General features: G+C 35.8%; 1 protein-coding gene across 1 annotated transcript; it reads left to right on the top strand.

Annotated features, from left to right (window-relative positions):
* The first annotated feature begins 9,169 nt into the window (after positions 1-9,169).
* LOC125261189 lies at positions 9,170-21,897 on the top strand. Its single transcript, XM_048179799.1, has 4 exons — positions 9,170-9,350; positions 14,665-14,976; positions 19,578-19,910; positions 21,049-21,897. Exons 1-4 carry the CDS (start codon positions 9,305-9,307, stop codon positions 21,336-21,338), a joined length of 981 nt encoding a protein of 326 aa, XP_048035756.1. The 5' UTR covers positions 9,170-9,304; the 3' UTR covers positions 21,339-21,897.
* Positions 21,898-22,066: the final 169 nt, after the last annotated feature.

Genomic DNA, 22,066 nt, shown 5'->3' on the forward strand with positions numbered 1-22,066 from the left:
AATTAATCACTTATTTATCTCATTAATGCTTCAGTGGGTGGAATAAAAATATGGCAGGACTTTTACTCTTTGACCCCTGGATTACCCACCTCTGCTGAGGAGCCACAGTGAAAGTTTTTTTTGATGTCTTCTGCATGTCCGATATAGATTTTCATGGAACCTCCGTACAAGGTTAAAAAAAAATGTGACTATTCACAATACAATATTGTTGAATTTTTCTATTGCAATATATTGTGATATAATATATTGTTACACCCCTAGTATGTATGCCAGTGGCTAAGGGCAGCACAAGTGTCTCAGTGGGAAACACTGTCTCCTCACAACAACAAGGTTTCTGGTTTGAGTCTCAGCTGAGCCAGAAAGTCTTTCCTTCAGATCTGGTTTCTCTCACAATCCAAAGATGTGTGAATTACAGATGCTAAGTTATCTAAAGGTGTGAATGTGTTTTACTGTCTATGGATGGATCCGTGGCTGTTTATTTTTTTGTTTGTTTGTTTTTGTTTTTTTTATTTTTTCTCCTTCACTGTTAGACCTTGCTGTAAAAATGTCCAAATTCTGACAGTAACAAACCATTTTCCATTAAAACAGTAATATACTGTAGAAAACAATGCATTCTGGGTAATATTTGTCATCTTTGAGAAAATAGCCTACAGGAATATACTGTGAGTTAACATCGCTCAAAGTCGACACTCAGAGGCTGTGTTCAAATCACACCCTATACCCTCATTCACTATTCCCTACATTAGTTCACTAATATAGTACACTTGACAGAGTGAATGAAAAGAAGTGAGTGAATTCAGACACTGATGAACACCTGATTAGCAGAATCACTGAAGGACAGAGAAACAAGACCAGAAAAAAGAGAAGAGACGAGCAGAAACACAAGAACTACAACTGACTTCAGCCACACTGAGTGTCAAACCAGTTCACAAACCAGTTTGACATTATTTCTTTAATACATGTACAGAAGTTCTTGTTGAGAATTAACAGATTTGGATGTTGATGTTTTATTGAAAATAAAAATGTATTGAAGTTTGCAGTCATCATCATGGTGACCAGTGTCTGCTTTAGTTGGGCTCTTGACTCTTTAACATTAGCTTTCTCTGGCTGCTGTAACTGAGTGTTTATTAAGCACATTTGTTATGGCAGGAAAAAGCCAACATGAAGTTGATGTTTTGGCTGTTTTGATGATTCTGTAATTATCTTGGAATTGTTTAATTCACTGATCTCTTTCTGTGTTTAGTCTTTGATTTAACTAATTTGATTTAATTTTTATTGGTAGCTATGTCTGTGATTCAACAACATAAGAACCAACAATGTTTCAGTTATTTAGAAGAACATAAATCTTACACTGCATAAAATATTTTGAGCTCCTGCGAAACTTGTACAGCAGAGACATCAACAATCAGAATATTAATCTCAACAATGGTGACATCCAAAATTTAATGTTGCAATGCATGCTGGATGCCAGCATAGTACAAAATTCCCAGCATGCACTGCAGCATGAATAAATTATGCAGCTAAATGGTCCTTTTTTTATTGCCACCATTATTGAGATTGGTGTGCTAATTTTTTATATCTGTGTGTGTCTAAATAATCCTGTAGCTGTTTTTTTTTTCTTCTCATGGCGGTTGTTGAATCTAGAGATGTACTGCAGGAGGATTTTGAAGCAGTGATGTTTTTTAGTGATGGGAAGTTCGGTTCTTTTCCGCGAACCGGTTCTTTCGGACAGTTCGATTCAATAAACCGGTTGAAAAAACCGGTTCATCAGTTCTTTTACGCTCCGACGTAATCGCGGATGACGTCGTCTATCGCGGGCCGGGATGAAAAAACTTAACACATTCAAATATATAAAGTCAGTAATCATAACATCAGTCAACTAAAACATTATAATCTGAAGCGTATCTTACAATTTAGTTTTGCATCTAAAGCATCCAAACACATGACATATATAGGCAGTGATGTGCAAACAAACTGTTTTACAGTTATAAAGTAAATAAATTCATCAGAGCAGAAACCATGATCCTCTTACATTACGATTTATTTGTAATTAAATAAACTTACGTTTCGCCCCAGATAGCAAAATTTGTCTGGCCCACTACTGGAGCAAGGATGTACATCCTTGCTTCAATTCCGGCCCAGTTCTGGCTGGGTCCCCGGCCCAAAACTGGTCCTCACACTGAAAACGGACAAAAACAACTTCCTCTGGCCCAGATGCGGCCCACACCCTGTAAAAAGACTCTTATTTATGGATGTGGCCCAGATCTGGCCAGCACACTGGAAACTGACTTAAATTGTTTTATGTGGCCCAGGTCTGGCCCAGGCACTGTAAAACACATCTGGCTGAGATTCGGCTTGGTCCCCGGGCCAGATGTGGTCCAGAAACTGCAAATGTAATTCAAGTGAAACACAATCAACCATTTAAAAAGATGAAGACATTTTATTATAAAATTAACAAATACACTATAAGTATTAACAATGAATACACTATAAACATTTATTAACAACATACATTTTAAACCACTAAATACTAAGTTAATTATTTACTGTATATTAAATGGAGAAACAACATCCTTTCTCACACATAAAAATTATTTTAGCAATAATTTCCAAATTTCAAGTTAAGTCACCTTCACAAAGTGCTTTATAACCTACATTACAGTTTGTTTCAAAGAAGCTTTACAGTGATAAACTGGAAAATAATAATTCAATTATGCAAACAGAATTAAATTCTGTAATGGAGCAAAAGACAGTGTGATTGTTCAGCTGAAGTCATTTCAGTGTTGTTTCAGTTCAGTTCAATGAGTACAATTCCGCTTTAAAGCAGTTCTGCAGAAAACAGTAACGTCATAATCCAGCTCTGTTGAGTTCTCATCCAATAGTGTCAATGCAGTCAGATCAATATTATTGAAAAGTAGGTGTCCAACTATGCAAGCCAGAGGCGATAGTGACAAGAACCCAAACTCCATCAGAAGACAGAATGAAGAAAAAACCCTGGGAGAAACCAGACTCAGTTGAGGGCCAGTTTTCCTCTGGCCAAACAAATACAGTGTGATTATGATTCAGCTGCATCAGAAGTTAGATTGTGGACTGATATCATTCAGCTTGAGGATCGAACACAGCACAATGGCACATGTAGAGGGAAGAGAAGTTGAAGTGGCCTTGCAGAGGACTCGTCTGGTTCTCGTTGTCTTTGCTGAAGCTCTGTGCTGTAGACTGTTGTGTCGACGAGGTCTTCACAGCGGATCGGTCTCCAGAGCTTGTTTAGTTGTCATGTTCTCTGCTGACATTCAGGGCTGTTGTGGTCATCTCAACCACCTGTTCTGGAAATGGAATGAGACAGATGGACTAATTTTAGCATAAATGTCATTCTTCGTATGATGAAACAAGTATATCGGATGTTGTAGGTAGTGTTTCTGGTTATAGTTTACCTTATTTATGCAACATGACAATCCTAACATTCAACAAGAGATGGGTCTTTAATATAGATTTAAACAGACAAATTGTGCCTGTCACCTGGGGCCTGATGTATAAACATCACATACTCACAAAAAAGTACAAATATTTGTAGTGGTTGTGCTGCTTTAGAACACTTTTCCTACGGCATGCTGTGTTTTAATGTTTTAACTACAACGACGATTGCTTGGTGCATGATAATTACGCTTTAAATTAAAAGTCAAGCTCTAAATAGCATAATTCGAAAATATTTTTGCACGAATAATGATCAATGATGCGCACTTCGTGTAAGCAGAGATAGCTTAGCAACATAATGGCATAATGACACTGAAGGAGTCGCGCGGTGATCATCCGACGAGTAGCTACTGTACACAGTACTGTACAACCTCTGCTGAACGCAGGTGTGCTACTGGTGTCCTGCACATTTCATGGTCTTACCAATATTATGAAAAACGCCATTGTATTTGAAGGCTAGATTTAGAAGCAAACGGTAAGATACGCACGTTTTATTTTTAAAATGTTTGTCAGTGATGCGCTGAGTCGTACAATACTTTACAATGCAAAAATAAGCCTGAATATCTGAAATCAAAATCAAAATGCATAAATAAAAAAATAAAAAAATACTATTTGGCTACTAGACAACGGTTTAAAATAACTGAAACCATTCTGTACAGTGTTTTATACGATTTATTTTTTTCTAAAACAAGAGAAGGAGAGTGAATTATTTTTAGCAATGTAATTTGACGGCATTTATCGTCATATTTTCCTTATGTCTTGTACAGTTAAACACAGTGTCACGTGGATGGGAATATGCATGGAAATGATATGCAGGTGACGTAATGCATAATAAAACTAGGCGTTGTAAGCTCCATATATGGTGATTTCATGGAGGAGACGGGAAAAGATTCATGTATGCACAATCTTCAGCTGACTGGGTTTTATAAAGATAATTTTGCGCAGGTTCTGGCGTAAGCATGGTGTTATAATTTTGAAAATTCGTGAAAATCTGGCTTTTATGCGTACGCACACTTTTAGTATGAAATCTATGGAAAGTTTTATACATGAGGCCCCTGAACAACACTAAGAAGACTTACCATGCATCAGCCCTTTCAATTTGCTGCCAGTTGCAGCCACCTCTTCATGGTCCCCTCATCCTCCATTTCAGCAGGGTTTCTCTGAACTGCAGCTTTGAAATAAAGGAATACATATTGTAAGGTCATTATTAAGTCTTAAGCATTACTTTTCTTTAGCACCTATATATTTGATAAATTGCATCCAGAGTTTATGCACGAGTTTAAAATATCTGTAGTAAAAAAAAAAAAAAAAAAAAAAAAAAAAAAGATTTGGTGTCAGACTCCAAACAGTGTTCAGGTTAAACTTTAGTTTGTGATCACTCAAAATCATAGAAATTCCCTTTGCATTAAAATATATTAAGTACTATGATTTTAAACATATTGTATGGGATATATATATATATATATATATATATATATATATATATGATATCTGACATGGCATTTATGTTTATTGACACAGACTGTTTAAAGCAGTACATGTACAGGTATTTAGCCTACACAATAGCATAATGCCGCCTATATATATAAAAAAGGATCTCTGAGGGCGAAGCTGCAATTTTATAACAGAATTATTATTGCTCTTATGTTAACAATTATTAATAGAACGTTTTTGTGGGGAAAAAGCAAGTTCTTCCACCCGAAACGTTGTGCTATACAGGCCTATATGGCGCCACTGCATACTCCGACTCAATTCAATAATCACTCGTTGGAAAAGATTAACTGACTGATTTTAGTAGACAAAATATAACTCGATATCATTGCATTAGCCAACAGTGCTCAGCAGTTCTTCTAATAAACATACCCAGCTAACACACGACGTAACAGTTACGTAATGTATTCGTACTTTTTGGTAATTTCATGACTTACTAACTGACAACGTAACTACGACGTCGCATGCCAGTAATTTCATTACCTTCAGATTACCATCTCACAACGTCGTCAGTACGACCCCCTAACGTTATAAGATTACCAAGGACGTTCCAGATACGTACTCTATTCGTAATATATTGGTAATTCCATGACTTACTAGTAACGTAACTACAACGTTGTATGCCCGTAATATTATTACCATCAAATTACCATATCACAACGTTGTCAGTACGATCTCCTAACGTTATAAGAAAACCAAGGACGTTCCAGGACTCTATTCGTAATATAATGGTCATTCCATGACTTACTGGCAACGTTACAGCAACGTCATGTGCTGGTAATTTCATTACCATCATTTACGCGTTCTTTATATGTTATTATTACCAGAATTTGCCATTTAAAATGTGTAATTAAACGTCAGACACAAGACTGAAATGTCCCCTAAGAAAAAAAAAATTGCTTTTTATATATAGTGACGTGACATACAGCGCGCGCCTCCACAAATGGAGTGCGCGCCGCGCGCACAGTATGTTGACAAGAGAGTAAAGTTAATTTTTGAGAGAAAAATTTATTTTTCCGAGGTGATAACGAATAAATGGCTTTTATAAAAATGTATAAAGTTAACTTTGGAAAGACGCAAAACCTTTTTTTATTGTTATGTTTACGTTAGTGCTGGTGGCCGTTAGAGTTGCCATGGCAACCGGGAAAACATTCAAGCTGCTGGAGAGGATGGCGTCGACGTTTCTCCGTGTTTCTCGTCAGTTTTATAGCAATAAAGTTCAACAACTGCGTCAGATTGGTTAAGTAACATTACCCACAGTCTACCTTAAGTACTTTATGTTAATATTTTTACCTCTGTGATTGATCGTCTGAAATATATGTTGGCAAAATGGTACGATAGCATATGTTTTTAATGATACTGAGTGCAAAACGTCTTGAATGCTTTTATTTTATGTTTCGCTGTAGGCGATATGTTTTTATTCATAGTTTGGGTGTATTTCATTATTTTTATTTGGATTTTTGTTCATGTTCTGCATGTTTTCAAAATAAATGAATTGAAGTCATTTTGAGCTCTACATTCATTGTTCACAGCTGTTGGAATAGCCTTTAAATTAGTTTGGGCAAATGAGGACATAAATTAGGTTAAACTACTGCATGTCCGCCCATAGAAAAATAAATAAATATAAAAATTACCAACTGATTACCAATACACAACCAATGATACACAACGTTGCCACGACGTCGCAGTTACTAACTGGCAACGTCACAAAGTTACGTTGTGGCAACGTATCCGGGGAATTTCACTTTTCCGGTTGAGACAACGTAACTAGTTACGTCGCCACGACGAAAGTTTGGTCACCAAATATATATGTTATTCAAAACTATCACTCTCTGGGACCGAATGGATACTGACGTTATCATTGCAAACCATTAATTAATCCATTTAAAAACACTAAACTGAACATTAAATAAATTAAATTGCTTACCGTTTTGCAGCTGATCCTTTCTCTCGATCACGAAATGTTGACTGCAGGATTCTCCTCAGGATTTAACCGCCAAAACTCTTTTTCAGGCGGCTGAAGTCCTTAATTCCAGCAGTGGCCCGCCCGTGACAAACAAACTCGGGCCGAAAACAGATAACGAGCTTTCAGTCGTGATTGGCCCGTTCAGAAAAATCCGTCTGTCAGCCGTACAGTCGACACGGCTCTGGCCCATTAACTTTTCACAGACTCTGAAATTGAGTCGATGTTGGCGCGTTTAAACCTGAATCGGCCCAAAAGTGCTTGATATTTGGGGGCCCGCCTATTACGAAACGAACTCGGGCCGATAGATCTATACCGAGTTATATGGACCTGCCGCGAGTACAACTATTTCAGCCGAGACCGGCCCATAAAGAAAACGCTGTCTGTCAGCCAGGTGCGTTGTGTACAGTCGGCAGACTTATGGCCCATAATCTTTTCATCGACGTCGACAGTGAGCCGACGTGCCGCTTATCTGCCGGAATCGGCCCAAAAGTGCTTGCTATCTGGGGCCAGATTGGCCCCTCATTCGAGTCCTCTCATAGCATCAGTTGTCCTAGTTAACCGGTGCTTTGACAGTCATTACTGTTCGTTCGGTAGCTTCAGATCACACGCTGAATCACGCATGCGCAGTATCATCAGCTCACCGGTTCTCAAATCGGACACGTCCGAAAGAAGCGGTTCTCGGTTGTGTACTGGTGATCCGAAAACCGTTGCAACCGATTCTACTCGAGAACGAGAACGAGATTGAGATTCGAGAACCACGAGAGCGATTCAAAAGGAGTCACTTGTTTGCTCTTGCTGTAGTTATCTTTATATCTGATTCTGATATCACATTGTTTAGAAATTAAATAAACTGTCCATGGATTATTTATGAAATAAATAAATGTTTCCAATCTTTTAAAAAAAATAACTTGAAAGCACAACTGCACAACTTTCACTATAGCCTATTGATTTTTAAATAACATTAATATAGAAAAATACATTTGTAGAACTATTTCTGAACATTAGTTTGATCTGTACAAAATATTATGTTCATGCTGGCATGTAGTTTATTATGTACAGTATTATGTACAGTATTATGCTATCAATCTGCTATGGTGTATTTGGAAAAGCACAAAAAACATTTGTATTTTAAATTAAGTCATAAACATATTTCCAGTATATTTTATATTATCACACTGTCCGATGTTCAACAAAACTTGACTAACGTGCTTTTCGTTCTCTTGAAAAGTTAAACGCATGCGCAGTATCATCAGCTCACCGGTTCTCAAATCGGACATGTCCGAAAGAAGCGGTTCTCGGTTGTGTACTGATGATCCGAAAACCGTTGCAACCGGTTCTTGACTCGAGAACGAGAACGGTGACAGGCCGTGTATGTTCGTTCGTGTGCGCCGCGCACGCGCACTCATATCAGCTGCTCTGCTGCTCGTGCTCATCATCAGTTCTCTCTTCACAGCAGGTAAGTCACTGTACTGTTGGAATAACTGAATAACTCCGGGATGTTGGTTTATTTCGAGAAGTAGTGTCAGGCACGTCAAAAAGTGAATAACTTTAGTAATTTGTGGATTCGCGTTTGCTTACTGGAGATGCGAACTGTTTGGAAGATTCAGACCGATTTGGTGAACTGGTTCAACCGGTTCACTGAAAAGAACCGGTTCAAAAGAACGATTCGTTCGCGAACCGTACATCACTAATGTTTTTACAACAAACTGTGCTGGTACTTCGAAGCTTTTGAAACAGTGTTAAACTTCGTCATCTGGTGGTCAATAAGAATTATTACACCACTGATGTCATCCAGTGTTCGTTAGGATGTAAGGTTTATTTGTATATTTAATAACCATACAGAAAGATGACGACGCGTGTGTGTGCAGCGAAATTTCACTGTATTTTGCATAATACAATGGCAATGTAGACCTCTGTTCTTCATTTTTACTCGCATCAAACTTGTATCTTTTCACCTTTTAAATTTAATGTTTAATATGCAAATAAATTAGGCCTATGTGATTTTTTCATTGCACCCTTTTTCGTGTATTCCTTACAAAACAACACAAACATAGCCTACACATTGTTAAAAAAACACAAATGCAATTTTATATTTTTATTCAAGAATATTATTCGTTTCATTGTGCTGGAGATTAAGCGGCTCCTTAATCACATCCCCAGCTTTAGAAAATATTTGTTCGTTTGAGCCCGACGTGATGTGTCAGTGAGGTAACGAAGCTTCATTTCCACAGGTCACGTGACAGCCTCATTTCAACCAATGCTCCGGAACACTGTTTTGGAGCACTAGTGTGTCGAGACGTGTGTCGTCGACACTGGGTGTCGAACTCCCTACTTAATAACTCTACGGATCATATATTCACGCAACTCTACATCAAGATGAAGAGCGCACTTATACTTGTTATTTCCTCATTTTTCTTGATCGGTAAGTTTGGTTTTTGAACTTAGCTGCAGCACTTTCGGTTTCGTTTTTCTACACACCGGAAATGCGCATTTTCTTTTCCATGTTTTTATATTTCTTATGCTGAGTTTATAAATAGCCTACGGTAACCGCGATCAATTTATCAAGGTGTACAGCACCATTTGTATATTGTTAAATAACAATGATTTTATAGCCCAGTTTGGTAGTCGATTGGGTATGGCAGGGTAGTATTGTGGCTGCATCTTGGCCGCTTGTTTAGAACTTGGGTAAAGTTGGTTTTATATTCGCACATTCGGACATCCGTATTCAATAGCCTTGTTAATCACACTACATTGGACATTCAGTGGACATTCACAAGTAAATATGCCTTTAAAACAATACTTGCCTATTTCGCAAACATTAATTTATTGCACATTTATTGGAAAGTCTGAATTTATCAGAAGTCTGAATGTGCGAATATAAAACCAGCTTTACCCAAGTGACTAACTGAAGGTGCGTCCCAATTCGCGTAGCTACTTGTGCAGTATTCTATGACGTTTTAAAGTACAAATAGAGAGAGTAGTGCGTTCACACAGAAATCTGATAAAAGAAAAAGAGCACTTCGATCCCACACTCTCAGAAAAAAAAGTACAAAATTGTACCTTTAGGGGTACAATGGTACAAAGGTACAAATTTGTACCCTTGTGATTTGTACCTTAAGAGACCAGTTTTGTACCTTTGGTGACAATTTTGTACCTTTATTTAACAGTACAAAAATTGACCCCTCAAAAAGGGTACAAAATTGGCTTTGACAGCGTACAATCGTTGACTATAATGAGATATATATTTTTTACACACACGCTGAATTAAAATCTGAATTTATTAAAACCTTTTCATTTTCACATTTTACAACATTTCATTTTAAACACATTTTTAAACATTCCATATGAGTCCATCTTACCGGGTGTTAAAAAGTAACACTGAAGCAGTGTTAAAGTTAATGAGATAATTGATTGATGATTGAGTGATGATTGACAATTAGTGGAGACACCTGATGATAATAAGCAGAATCACTGAAGAAACAACAAGAGAAAAAGAGAGAGACACAACAACTACAACTGACTTCCAGCCATTAAACATTATTACACTTATTATTAACCAGTTTGATTTGATTTCTGTCATACATCAACAAAAGTTCTTATTGAGAATGAACAGATGTTTAGATGTTAATGTTTGAATGAAAGTTTAGTTTGAAGTCACCATGATGGTGAAAAGCATTTCCTTTAGTTGGGCTCTTGACTCTATTTATTAACATTAATTTATCTCTGGCTGCTCCAACTTTGTGTTTGTAAAGCACATTTGTTATGGTCAGAGAAACTATGATCTGAGCTGTGTTTCCCAAAAGTGCTGTGAGCCAAAGATGATCAAATTAGGTTTACAATGCTTTGGGAAGCACAGTCATAATGGTTGTGTTTTCTCATTGTGAAATGGCCAGATTCATTGGTGACATCCAGTATTAACTGGTGATATAGATGTTTCATTATTTCTTTATAGTAAATCTGTTACCGCTTGAGATCCAGCAGAGCTTTTATAATCTGAAAGGTTTTTTTTTTTTGAAACACACACAGAGAAGAATCAGCATATGACCCTCAACAATGGTGACAATCAAACAAAGTGCTTCATGTTGCAGTGCATGATGGGAGCCACTAATCAAAACTCATCCGTGGCTCCCATCATGCATTGCTGCATGAATAAATTATGCAGCTGAATTGTCCTGTAATTTTCATAGATTGTTCATGTTTGCTTTATTTTTCTGTTGTTTTGTTGTGACAGTAGCTTGTTTTGTGATGTTCAGAGTTGATCTGTTTGTCAGTATTTTGTATTTATTTATCGTCACCGTTCTTGAGAATCAGATGCTGATTCTTGATGTCTGTGTGTGTTTAAACGCCGAAGCTTTAGTTCATAATGTATTATTCTTAAAAAAAGAAAAAGAAAAAGTCATACTGCTGTTGGATCTCAAGCTGTAAAATCACAGGACTACAATCATTAATACTAAAGCTACACATCAAGCACACAGTCAGAGATTTAAACTCTAAACGACATCAGGCCACCACATGATGATTCATCATCAAATTACATTGTGACCAGATCATATTTTCTCTGGCCATAACAAATGTGCTTTATAAGCACAAAGTTGGAGCAGCCAGAGAACAATTAATAATAAAAGGTAAAGAGTCAAGAGCCCAACTAAAGCAAACGCTGACCTCTTTCATGGTGACTTGAAATGAAACATTCCATTAATTAACACCTTTTTTCTCTCTTTCCTTCAGTGATTCTGCTTGTTATCATCAGGTGTCTCCACTAATTGTCAATCATCACTCAATCATCAATCATTTATCTCATTAACTTTAACACTGCTTCAGTGTTAATTTAACACCCGGCAAGATGGACAGCTTCTGCTAAGCCATTTTTATTTATTTTGTTTTTGTAAAAGTTGTTGTTTAAAGATTTTAATGATATATCATTAAAATCTTTAAACAACAACTTTATATATCATTAAAATCTTTAATGATATATATAATTTATATATCATTTATATCATTTATATATCATTAAAATCTTTAAACAACAACTTTATATATCATTAAAATCTTTAATGATATATATAATTTATATATCATTTATATCATTTATATATCATTAAAATCTTTAAACAACAACTTTTACAAAAAAAAAAAAAGGCTTAGCAGAGGCTGTCTCTTGATATTGTACCTTAAACTTTAAAAGAAACGGTACATATATGTACCTTTTAATGCTTGGGAACATATATGTACCTTTTTGACCCTCAAAAAGGTACAAACATGTACCTTGAGGACCAATAATAAGCCCTATGGGGTACATTAGTGTAGATTGTACCTTGGGGGACAGAAATGGACTCCTACTGTACCCCTATTTCTGACAGTGTACTAACCAGGGCAGCGTTTCCCAAAAGCATCGTAAGCCTAAGTTGATCGTATTTCCATTGGTTTCAATCACAGTTTTTTTTTAAAAAATGTGTGCATTGATAAAGCAGATCAACATGTCTGTTACAACAGACAAACTGCATTCAATTGTTTTAAGCAACTGCTTTTTCTGTAGTGTTTTTTTTTACTTTTTGTATTGAAGTTTATTATGAATGTTATATTGCATTTTACATAGTTCTGAATTTGATTTTTTAAAACTTGAACATTAAACGTTTGAAATTGAACACAACTGAAATGTTTTCATGGCAGAATTTCATAGACATGTATTTTCAAACAGCAGATTTTTGCTCTGAAATCTTAGACTGCAAATAAATATTTTCAAGATGAAGAAGAAATTCACAACATCAAATTCAATATTGTAAATTCAAAGCGCAGAAATTCAGATCGTACTGAAAGTAGGTCAGAGGTCATCCGCAGGGAAGAGTAGAGGGTCTCAGAAAAGTCGAACAGAGCATTTCAGCTAATTACAGAGCTGTAGTTGTTTTTGTGGGGTGAGTCTGTGCTTTGCTTGATTAGCATGCTACTGAGTAGACAGGATGAGAGCGATGTGACAATAGAACCTACTGTTTATAATACAGTAATATAACGTCTACACTGGATGCAGGCGGCGTGGCGCAACACCTTGTCTATGCCGGACATGACGCGCTGTGTCACAACAGCTTGTAGTGACCGCTGCAAAGACCCATCCACTTTATAATGCCAATGATGACTTTTACCGTCTCTAATTCAGCGCATCTGTTTACTTTTCAGAACGCCGTCAGCAGAGGTGGGTAATCCAGGGGTCAAAGAGTAAAAGTCCTGCCATATTTTTCATTCCACCCACTGAAGGGAGATAATTAAGTGATAAATTGAGTGATGATTGAGCATTATTGAAGACACCTGATGATAACAAGCAGAATCACCAAAGGAGAAAATCACAATTTTTAAGTTACCATCATCGAGGTCAGGGTTTGTTTTAGTTGAGCTCTTGACCCTTGACTTTTTAATATTAGGTTTTGTTTGGCCAGTTTTAATTGCATTAAAACCAACCAGACAAGCAAAGTTAAAAGATGATCAGGTGTTGTTGGTTATGTTTTTACATAATCATTATTTGATCTGAATCACTGAACTCATTTAGAGCTCAATCTCTGAGTTAGATTTACATTATTGATTACAGCAGCACTGTGATTCTACAGCACAAGATCAGCTTTTACAATACAGAATTTTTTTTTTTTTAAAAAGTTGTCCTTATTACAAAAAAAAAAAAAAAATTTAGGCACACACAGACATCAAGAATCAGCCTGTGAATCTCAACAGTGGTGGCCATCATAAAGCATGTTGCAGTGCATTCTGGGTGCCGCCAATCAAAACTCATCCACGGCTCCCATCATGCATTGCTGCATGAATAAATTATGAGCTGAATTGTCTTAGTAATTTTCTTTATTCTCACTATTAAAATTTTGCTGTTTTTCTGTGACTTTTAGTAGCTTGTTTTCTAATGTTCAGAGTTGATCTGTTGATCAGAATATGTTGCTTGTCACTGTTGTTGAGATTCATACGCTGATTCTTGATGTCTGTGTGTGCCTGAAATATATATATATTTTTTTGTGATAAGGACAACTTTTAAAAAAAAAAAATTCTGTATTGTATAAGCTGATCTTCTGTAGTATCACAGTGCTGCTGTAATCAATAATGTAAATCTAACTCAGAGATTGGGCTCTAAATGAGTTCAGTGATTCAGATCAAATAATTATTTTGAGAAAACATAACCAACAACACCTGATCATCTTTTAACTTTGCTTGTCTGGTTGTTATAACTCAGTTAAAACAGCCCAAACAAAATCTAATATTAAAAAGGCAAGGGTCAAGAGCTCAACTAAAACAAACCCTGACCTCGATGATGGTAAGTTAAAAATAGTGATTTTCTCCTTTGGTGATTCTGCTTGTTATCATCAGGTGTCTTCAATAATGCTCAATCATCACTCAATTAATCACTTATTTATCTCATTAATGCTTCAGTGGGTGGAATAAAAATATGGCAGGACTTTTACTCTTTGAGCCCTGGATTACCCACCTCTGGATGCCACTGATTATAGACACAGGCAGTGTTCATAGACAGTGTTGGTCACATAGGCCTACTATATTTTATATACCACTCTTACCCTGTTCTTTGCTTTAGGCAATTTTGTAACAGGATTTTATAATAATATCCATTAATTTTAATGTAGTCTGCCACAAGTCACAGGAAATTTGCACTGATCAGTCAGCAAGACTCATGGTTTCTGAGTGTTTTATCTCTGTGAAACTGTTTGATTTTTTTTTTTTTTTTTCTGCAGGTGTGTTTGGTGAGTTAGTGTCAGTGATGCAGGGATATTCAGTCACTTTACACACTGATCATACTGAAATACAGAGAGCTGATACTGTAGAGTGGAGGTTAAATGAAGTGCGTATAGCTAAAATCAGTATGGACTCCAGTGGTGTTATCTCAGATTCGGTTAGTTCTGATGAAGCATCCAGAGACAGACTGCAGCTGGACAGACAGACTGGAGATCTCAAGATCACAAACTTCAAAACCACAGACTCTGGACAATATAAACTGAAGATCAAAAGCACCAGAGGGTCCTCAGAGAAGACATTCAGTGTCAGTGGTGAGTATCTCTTCTTTTTTTTTTTTCCCCCAATATATATAATGTTTATTACATAGTTTTTTTATCACTCTACAAACAATTTAAATTCTCTTAAATTTGGATTTTTACAAATACAAAATCTTTATTGACAAACTGTCATTTATAGTTCGTCTGCAAACATTTACAAAGAATTTCAGATTAAATTTGAGACATTTAAATAAAACAATAATGTTATTATCTGACCATTTGTGTGTCAAAAAATTGACAATCCAATCATATAATATATAATACAACAAATGCTTCATTATTATTGGAAAAAAAAAACAACAGATGTCAGATTAATTTAAATTCTGTGGTAAAACAATAAACGTTTTGGTAAATGATTCCTCAATCAGTGAATGATGTCGCTCAAGACAGCTGTGAGTCCATGTGTATCTTCTTCTTGTTGAAGAGTTCATCTGATATTGAATCTTTTCACTAGATAACTAGAATGTCTTTATTTCATTGGCTCTGGACTAGACTCTGCACAATGACAATAAAGTTGAATCTAAACTAAAATGGAGAAAAGCAGGTTTACAAATAATCATTGTTGTTTTCAAAATTGATATATTGAGCATGTTAAAATTCCTTAATTTGTTTTGTTTTGTTTTCTGAAAACCACAAATGCCTTGTGTGTTTGTGCACACTTGATGAATAATGTTCATTCTGATTTTGATTAATGAGACAAAATGGCTGGGAGTCAAAATTGTATGACATCTCAGGTGCAGCATCTTACTAATACACATGGTTTATAAGGAGAAATCTTTTCTCCTCACCTAGGCTGCATTTGTTTTCATTAAAAATACAGTAAAAACAGTGAAATATTATTGCAATTTAAAATAACTGTTTTCTAAGTGAATATATTGTAAAATAAAATTTATTCCTGTGATCAAAGCTGAATTTTCAGCATTATTACTTCAGTCTTCAGTGTCACATGATCCTTCAGAAATCATTCTAATATGATGATTTGATGCTCAAGAAACATTTGATTTACTGTCATTTTTAAAAATCAATTTAATGTGCCCTTGCTGAATAAAAGTCATTTAATTAAAAAATCAACAACAAAAAAATCAGCGTTTTCTAGTGTACATCTGATTGTTCTAAAATCATCAAAAGATGACTTTATTGAAATGTTGAAATTGACCCAGCCAGCAGAGCCATGTGGGGCCCAAATGGGTTTGACCTGGGCTATCTAACTGGGACCCAGCCAGTTTTGCACCCAGTTTCCATGTAGGCCCCACATGGATTTGCCCAGATGAAATGAACACTGCTTAGTGTGCACACTACAGGCTGTTTAATGTAACACTTAATCAGTGTTGGAGGTAATGAGATAATTAAGTGATTGAATAATGATTTTGTATTAGTGAAGAACACCTGCTGTTAACAAGCATAATCACTGAAGGAAAGAGAAACACAAGAACTACTTCCAGCCACAGCCTTGGATGAAATCAACTGAAGATAAAATATAATCATCATATATTGGCTTAACTCATTGATATTATGTGGGAGGTTTATACGGGTAGTATGTTATTAATTCTGTTTTATTGTTAGGATTCTACAGCTTCAATGGTACAATGCATTCTGAGTGCATCATACGAAACTTATCCATGGCTCCCAGAATGCATTGCACCATGAAGCATGTCACCATTGTTGAGACTCATATGCTGATTCTTAATGTCTGTGTGCGAGTAAAACTCACAGGAGCCCAAAATATGTAAATGGTGTGTTATAAATCGTTTGATGTTCTGATTAAATTCTATTATTCTCTTGCTGTAGAACAGGGATGGACAACTCCGGTCCTGGAGGGCCAGTGTCCAGCAGAGTTTAGCTCCAACCCTAATCAAACACACCTGAACCAGCTAATCAAGGTCTTTAGGATTAGTACACAGTAATCAACTGATCAACTCTGAATATTAGAAAACAAGCTACTAAAAAGTCACATAAACGGAACAAAATAAAATATGAGAATAAAGGAAATTACTAAGACAATTCAGCTCATAATTTATTCATGCAGCAATGCATGATGGGAGCCATGGATGAATTTTGATTGGTGGCACCCAGAATGCACTGCAACATGCTTTATTATTCTCACCACTGTTGAGATTCACAGGCTGATTCGATGTCTGTGTGTGCCTAAGTGAAAGATTTTTTTTTTTTTTGCTCAGAACAACTGTTTGTGAAATCTTTCATATTATATTGATAAAGCTGATCTTGTGCTGTAGAATCACAGTTCTGCTGTAATCAATAATGTAAATCTAACTCAGAGATTGGGCTCTAAATGAGTTCAGTGATTCAGATCAAACAATGATTATGTGACAACATAACCAACATCACCTAATCATTTTTTCTCTTTGTTTGTCTGGATGTTATAACTCAGTTAAAACAGCCCAAACAAAATTTTAATTTAAAAAGTCAAGGGACAAGAGCCCAACTAAAACAAACACTCATCTCCACGATGGTGGCTTAAAAATTGTGATTTTCTCCTTTGGTGATTCTGCTTGTTATCATCAGGTGTCTTCAATAATGCTCAATCATCACTCAGTTAATCACTTAATTAACTCATTAACTTTAACACCGCTTCAGTGTTCATTTAACACTCGTATTTTAACACTTTAACACTCTTGAGTATGGTCTCACATGTACTCCCAGGAGAGTTAATTTAACACTGCAGTTTTTGCTGTGTACTAATCCTAAAGACCTTGATTAGCTGGTTCAGGTGTGTTTGATTAGGGTTGGAGCTAAACTCTGCTGGACACTGGCCCTCCAGGACCGGAGTTGTCCATCCCTGCTGTAGAATCATAACAATAAAACAGAATTAATAACATACTACCTGTATAAACCTCCCACATAATATCAATGAGTTAAGCCAATATATGATGATTATATTCTTATCATCAATCAGTTTACAGCATCTGATTATATTTTCTCTTGCTGTTCTCGCCATAACAAACAGACACAGCTGTCAAGAGAAAAACTAATGTTAAAAAGTCAAGAGCCTGACTAAAGCACACACTGATCGCCACAATGGTAACATCAAATCAAACTATTACTTTCAAATAAGTAATCAACATCTAAGCCTCTTCTTAATTCTTAATACGAACTTCTGTAGATGTCTGACAGAAATAAAGTCAGTCTGGTTAGTAATAAGTGAAGCTAATGTTGTTTGTGGAGTTGTTTAATCAGATCTTGAGAGATGTAATGTATTTTATCTTCAGTTGATTTCATCCAAGGCTGTGGCTGGAAGTAGTTCTTGTGTTTCTCTTTCCTTCAGTGATTCTGCTTGTTAACAGCAGGTGTTCTTCACTAATACAAAATCATTATTCAATCACTTAATTATCTCATTACCTCCAACACTGATTAAGTGTTACATTTAACAGCCTGTAGTGTGCACACTAAGCAGTGTTCATTTCATCTGGGCAAATCCATGTGGGGCCTACATGGAAACTGGGTGCAAAACTGGCTGGGTCCCAGTTAGATAGCCCAGGTCAAACCCATTTGGGCCCCACATGGCTCTGCTGGCTGGGGATACTGTTATTCCCAGTGTTGGGGAAAGTTGTTTTTTTAAGTGATGCTATAAAATACTGCATTACTCCCTAAAAAAAGTAAGTAATTGCATTTTTTTATGGAAAGTAAAGTGATGTTACAAAACAAAAGTTATATTTTTGGCAAATGTAAAGGCCCTTTCACACTAAAATGCCTCAAATTCACAGCTGTACAGTAGAGGGCTCTGCTTAAAACAAACCTTTCCATTCTAGATTAAAGAAGAGTAGGATACAGGAGAAGTTGAACACTCTTACTTCAGCAGTAAAAAAAAAAAAAAAACTTACCTAAAGTAATTTTTCTTATTAGTATGTTTGAATTGGATCACTAAATGTCAGCAAAGAAAAGAAATGCAAACACTGGTTAAATAGATTAAATACTTAAAGTATATTTGTGTAATTAAACATTTAATTATTGCAGGTTTGCATAATATTCTGAGTTCGCATTTTACTGTTTTTATTCCTTTTAAAGAATACTGAATCAGTTTTTATGCAAGTGAGATGAGGAAAATGCTCACATTTAGTCTAGAACTACCATTTTACAGTAAACACCATTGGTTTTAGTGTCCTGAGGGGTGCATCATAGTCCATACAGATGAACTCTTCCCAGAATTCCTCAAACTCAGATTCATTCAGCAACAGCATCTCACAGTCTCTCTTCACTAATGGAGAAGCAGCTGTAGTTTAGTGTCTCCTCTTCAGTGAAGCTTCTACTGTGCACTATAGTGAGGCACTGTTTCTCAAACCAGTTTCTTGAATTGAGTTTAAGAAACATAAGTGAAAAAACAAACAAACAAAAAAACAGCTTGGATTATGCAACATTGCTCTAATTTCTAATCAGAAGAGAATAATGGCTACTGAGCGCTGGGGCTTTGCCAGCACTGGGGAAAAATTGAATTTTAAAGTGCAAATGAATATTTGGAGAAAAAATATTGAAATTATCAAAGAAAGGCATTAGACAAGACTCAATGATCTGTGTTAAATCTGTTCTCTGACTGTTATAAAAGTGATATCTGACAGAAACGGCTTGTGTTTGCTCCTCAGTCAAGTTCACTGCTGATAAAGATCCAGTGAAGTCAGTGTCAGTGACAGTGGGAAAGCCTGTCACTCTAAAAACTGAAAAACAGAAAAATCAAGGGATGAAGTGGAGGTTTGGATCTCAAAAAACTGTAATAGCTGAACTCAAAGTACGGGCTGACAGCTTCACTGTATATGATGATGTTCTTGATGGGATATTCAGAGACAGACTGAAGCTGGACAATCAAACTGGATCTCTGACCATCACAAACACCACAAATGAACATGCTGGAGTTTATGAAGCTGAGCTCAGAGGCAGCAGTTACACCATACACAAGACATTCAATGTGACTGTCACAGGTGAGTCCATCAGTGTGATAATGATTTAATAATGTAATTGTAAATGTAATTTAATAACTTAATGCACTGTGTGAATAGTTTGTATTTACAAGTTTGCTCTGAAATAAGGCTAAACAATATGTTTGTGATACTGTTTATTTTTTCTCAAACCTGTGAAGAATTATGCTGAAGCAAAGTTCTTAAATGAGTGTTTAACTCCATACATAATTCCATAAATCATTTGCTGAATTAAATGAAAAATGATGCTTCCAATGATTCTGACCAGTTAATACATTTCCAAGTAAATATGATCATGTTCACTTACACTGTCATTTCACTGATCTTGTGAACACATTTCTCCTCTTTGTTGTTATTTGAAAGAAAATGTCTTAAACCTGAATTGTGCCTTTCTCACCAGTAAAGTGTTGCTGTAGGAATTAATTTCAATGAGCTTTATTAGACGTTGAGATTTATTAACTGAAATTAATGACCATTATAAAAACCTTTCTGTAGTTTATGCATCTAAAGCAACACTATGTAACATTTTTTGATTAACAATAAAAATAACTAAATATTATTAATGAGAGAGTTCAATAAACACATCTTCCAAACCCTGTTTTTACCCAAATGACTTTGGGTAATTTAGTTATTTAATATTTGTAAAGAAAATACCATTATTATAATTAACTCAATTTAAATTTAATTAAGACAAGAAGTTTTTTGCTAAAATTATTGAAATAAGTTTTAATAATTAATTTTATTTAAATGATTAGTAACATAGATTACATTCATTTTACTGAGGTCCACTCCAATATTGCATTTACTTGTATATGTTTATCTTATTTTTTAATATTAAGTTTTATAATTTTCTCAGTCGATTACCAACAAAGAGAGCACATTGTAAGTATGGAACTTGTGTTATGTTTATCTGTGAACTTATCAAGCAGAGCCCATGATATCTGGACATGCTTTGAGAGTTTCCAACTGAAACTATTTATTCTACATAACTAATTGTAATAATCTAATTCAAATCAGTTACCCTCAGTAGAAATCCTGTTCACGTTATTTTAGATTTATTTTAAACTACTGACAGCATTATAAGATTTATCTCTCAAAATTGTTTCTGTTTGTTCTTCTCATGTGTTTGTTATTGAGGCAGATGTGAAGTCAGTATCAGTGGAGGGAGATTCTGTCACTCTACACTCTGGTCTCGCTCAAATACAGACAGATGATGTGATACTGTGGAGGTTTGGAGCTCAAGACAACATCATCGCTAGCTTAAATGGCCCTGTTGTTGACCCGAGATGGAGCAACATGCATCTAAATAAGCAGACCGGAGATCTCACCATCAGTAACATCCAAAGAAATCAGTTTGGAGATTATAAAGTAGAGTTCAACACCACCAATATGATCTCACACAGGAAATACCATATTATCAGTGGTGAGTAGATATTTTTATTGTATTTATTGAATTATTGTAAATTCTATAACAATTATCATATATAGAGTGATCACTCCAGTCAAGATCCAGTTTAGATGTTGAAATTAACACATTTCTACAATTTCAATATTAATGAGAGGCTAAAGGACAAGGCATTTTATGTAGCTTAGGCTAGTGTTTCACAACCCTGTTCCTGGAGCCACGGTAAAGGGAAAGGAGTTAAAAACAGAGATGTGAAGTTAGATACTTTCTTCTTCCTGTAAATACTGACACTCAAGCAGTATCTGTGATGGAAATAAAACAGGCTTGTTCAAGATGCATCGGTGCTGCGCAGACCGATATGGGTGTATGACATCAACGTACCGCGTGAGCGATTCAAAAGCATCGCTCTTGCTGTACTTTGATGTCAAATGCTGATTGTTTGGCACAGCGCCGACAGAGGTGGACATTCCAGGGATCAGAAAGTAAAAGTCCTGCCATATTTTTATCTCATCCACTGAAGCATTAATGAGATAATTAAGTGATAAATTGTGTGATGATTGAGCATTATTGAAGACACCTGATGATAAAAAGCAGAATCACCAAAGGAGAAAATCACAATTTTTAAGTTACCATCATCGAGGTCAGGGTTTGTTTTAGTTGAGCTCTTGACCCTTGACTTTTTAATATTAGATTTTGTTTGGGCAGCTTTAACTCCATTAAAACCAACCAGACAAGCAAAGTTAAAAGATGATCA

Source organism: Megalobrama amblycephala, unplaced genomic scaffold (genome assembly GCF_018812025.1).
Source record: "Megalobrama amblycephala isolate DHTTF-2021 unplaced genomic scaffold, ASM1881202v1 scaffold343, whole genome shotgun sequence".
Lineage (NCBI taxonomy): Eukaryota > Metazoa > Chordata > Actinopteri > Cypriniformes > Xenocyprididae > Megalobrama > Megalobrama amblycephala.

Excerpts from the sequence above, each read along its gene's own strand:
- LOC125261189 (XM_048179799.1), top strand. The coding sequence starts at position 9,305 with ATGAAGAGCGCACTTATACTTGTTATTTCCTCATTTTTCTTGATCG. Across the intron at positions 14,977-19,577 it reads GAAGACATTCAGTGTCAGTG|TCAAGTTCACTGCTGATAAA; the intron begins GTGAGTATCTCT and ends TTTGCTCCTCAG. Across the intron at positions 19,911-21,048 it reads ATTCAATGTGACTGTCACAG|ATGTGAAGTCAGTATCAGTG; the intron begins GTGAGTCCATCA and ends TTATTGAGGCAG.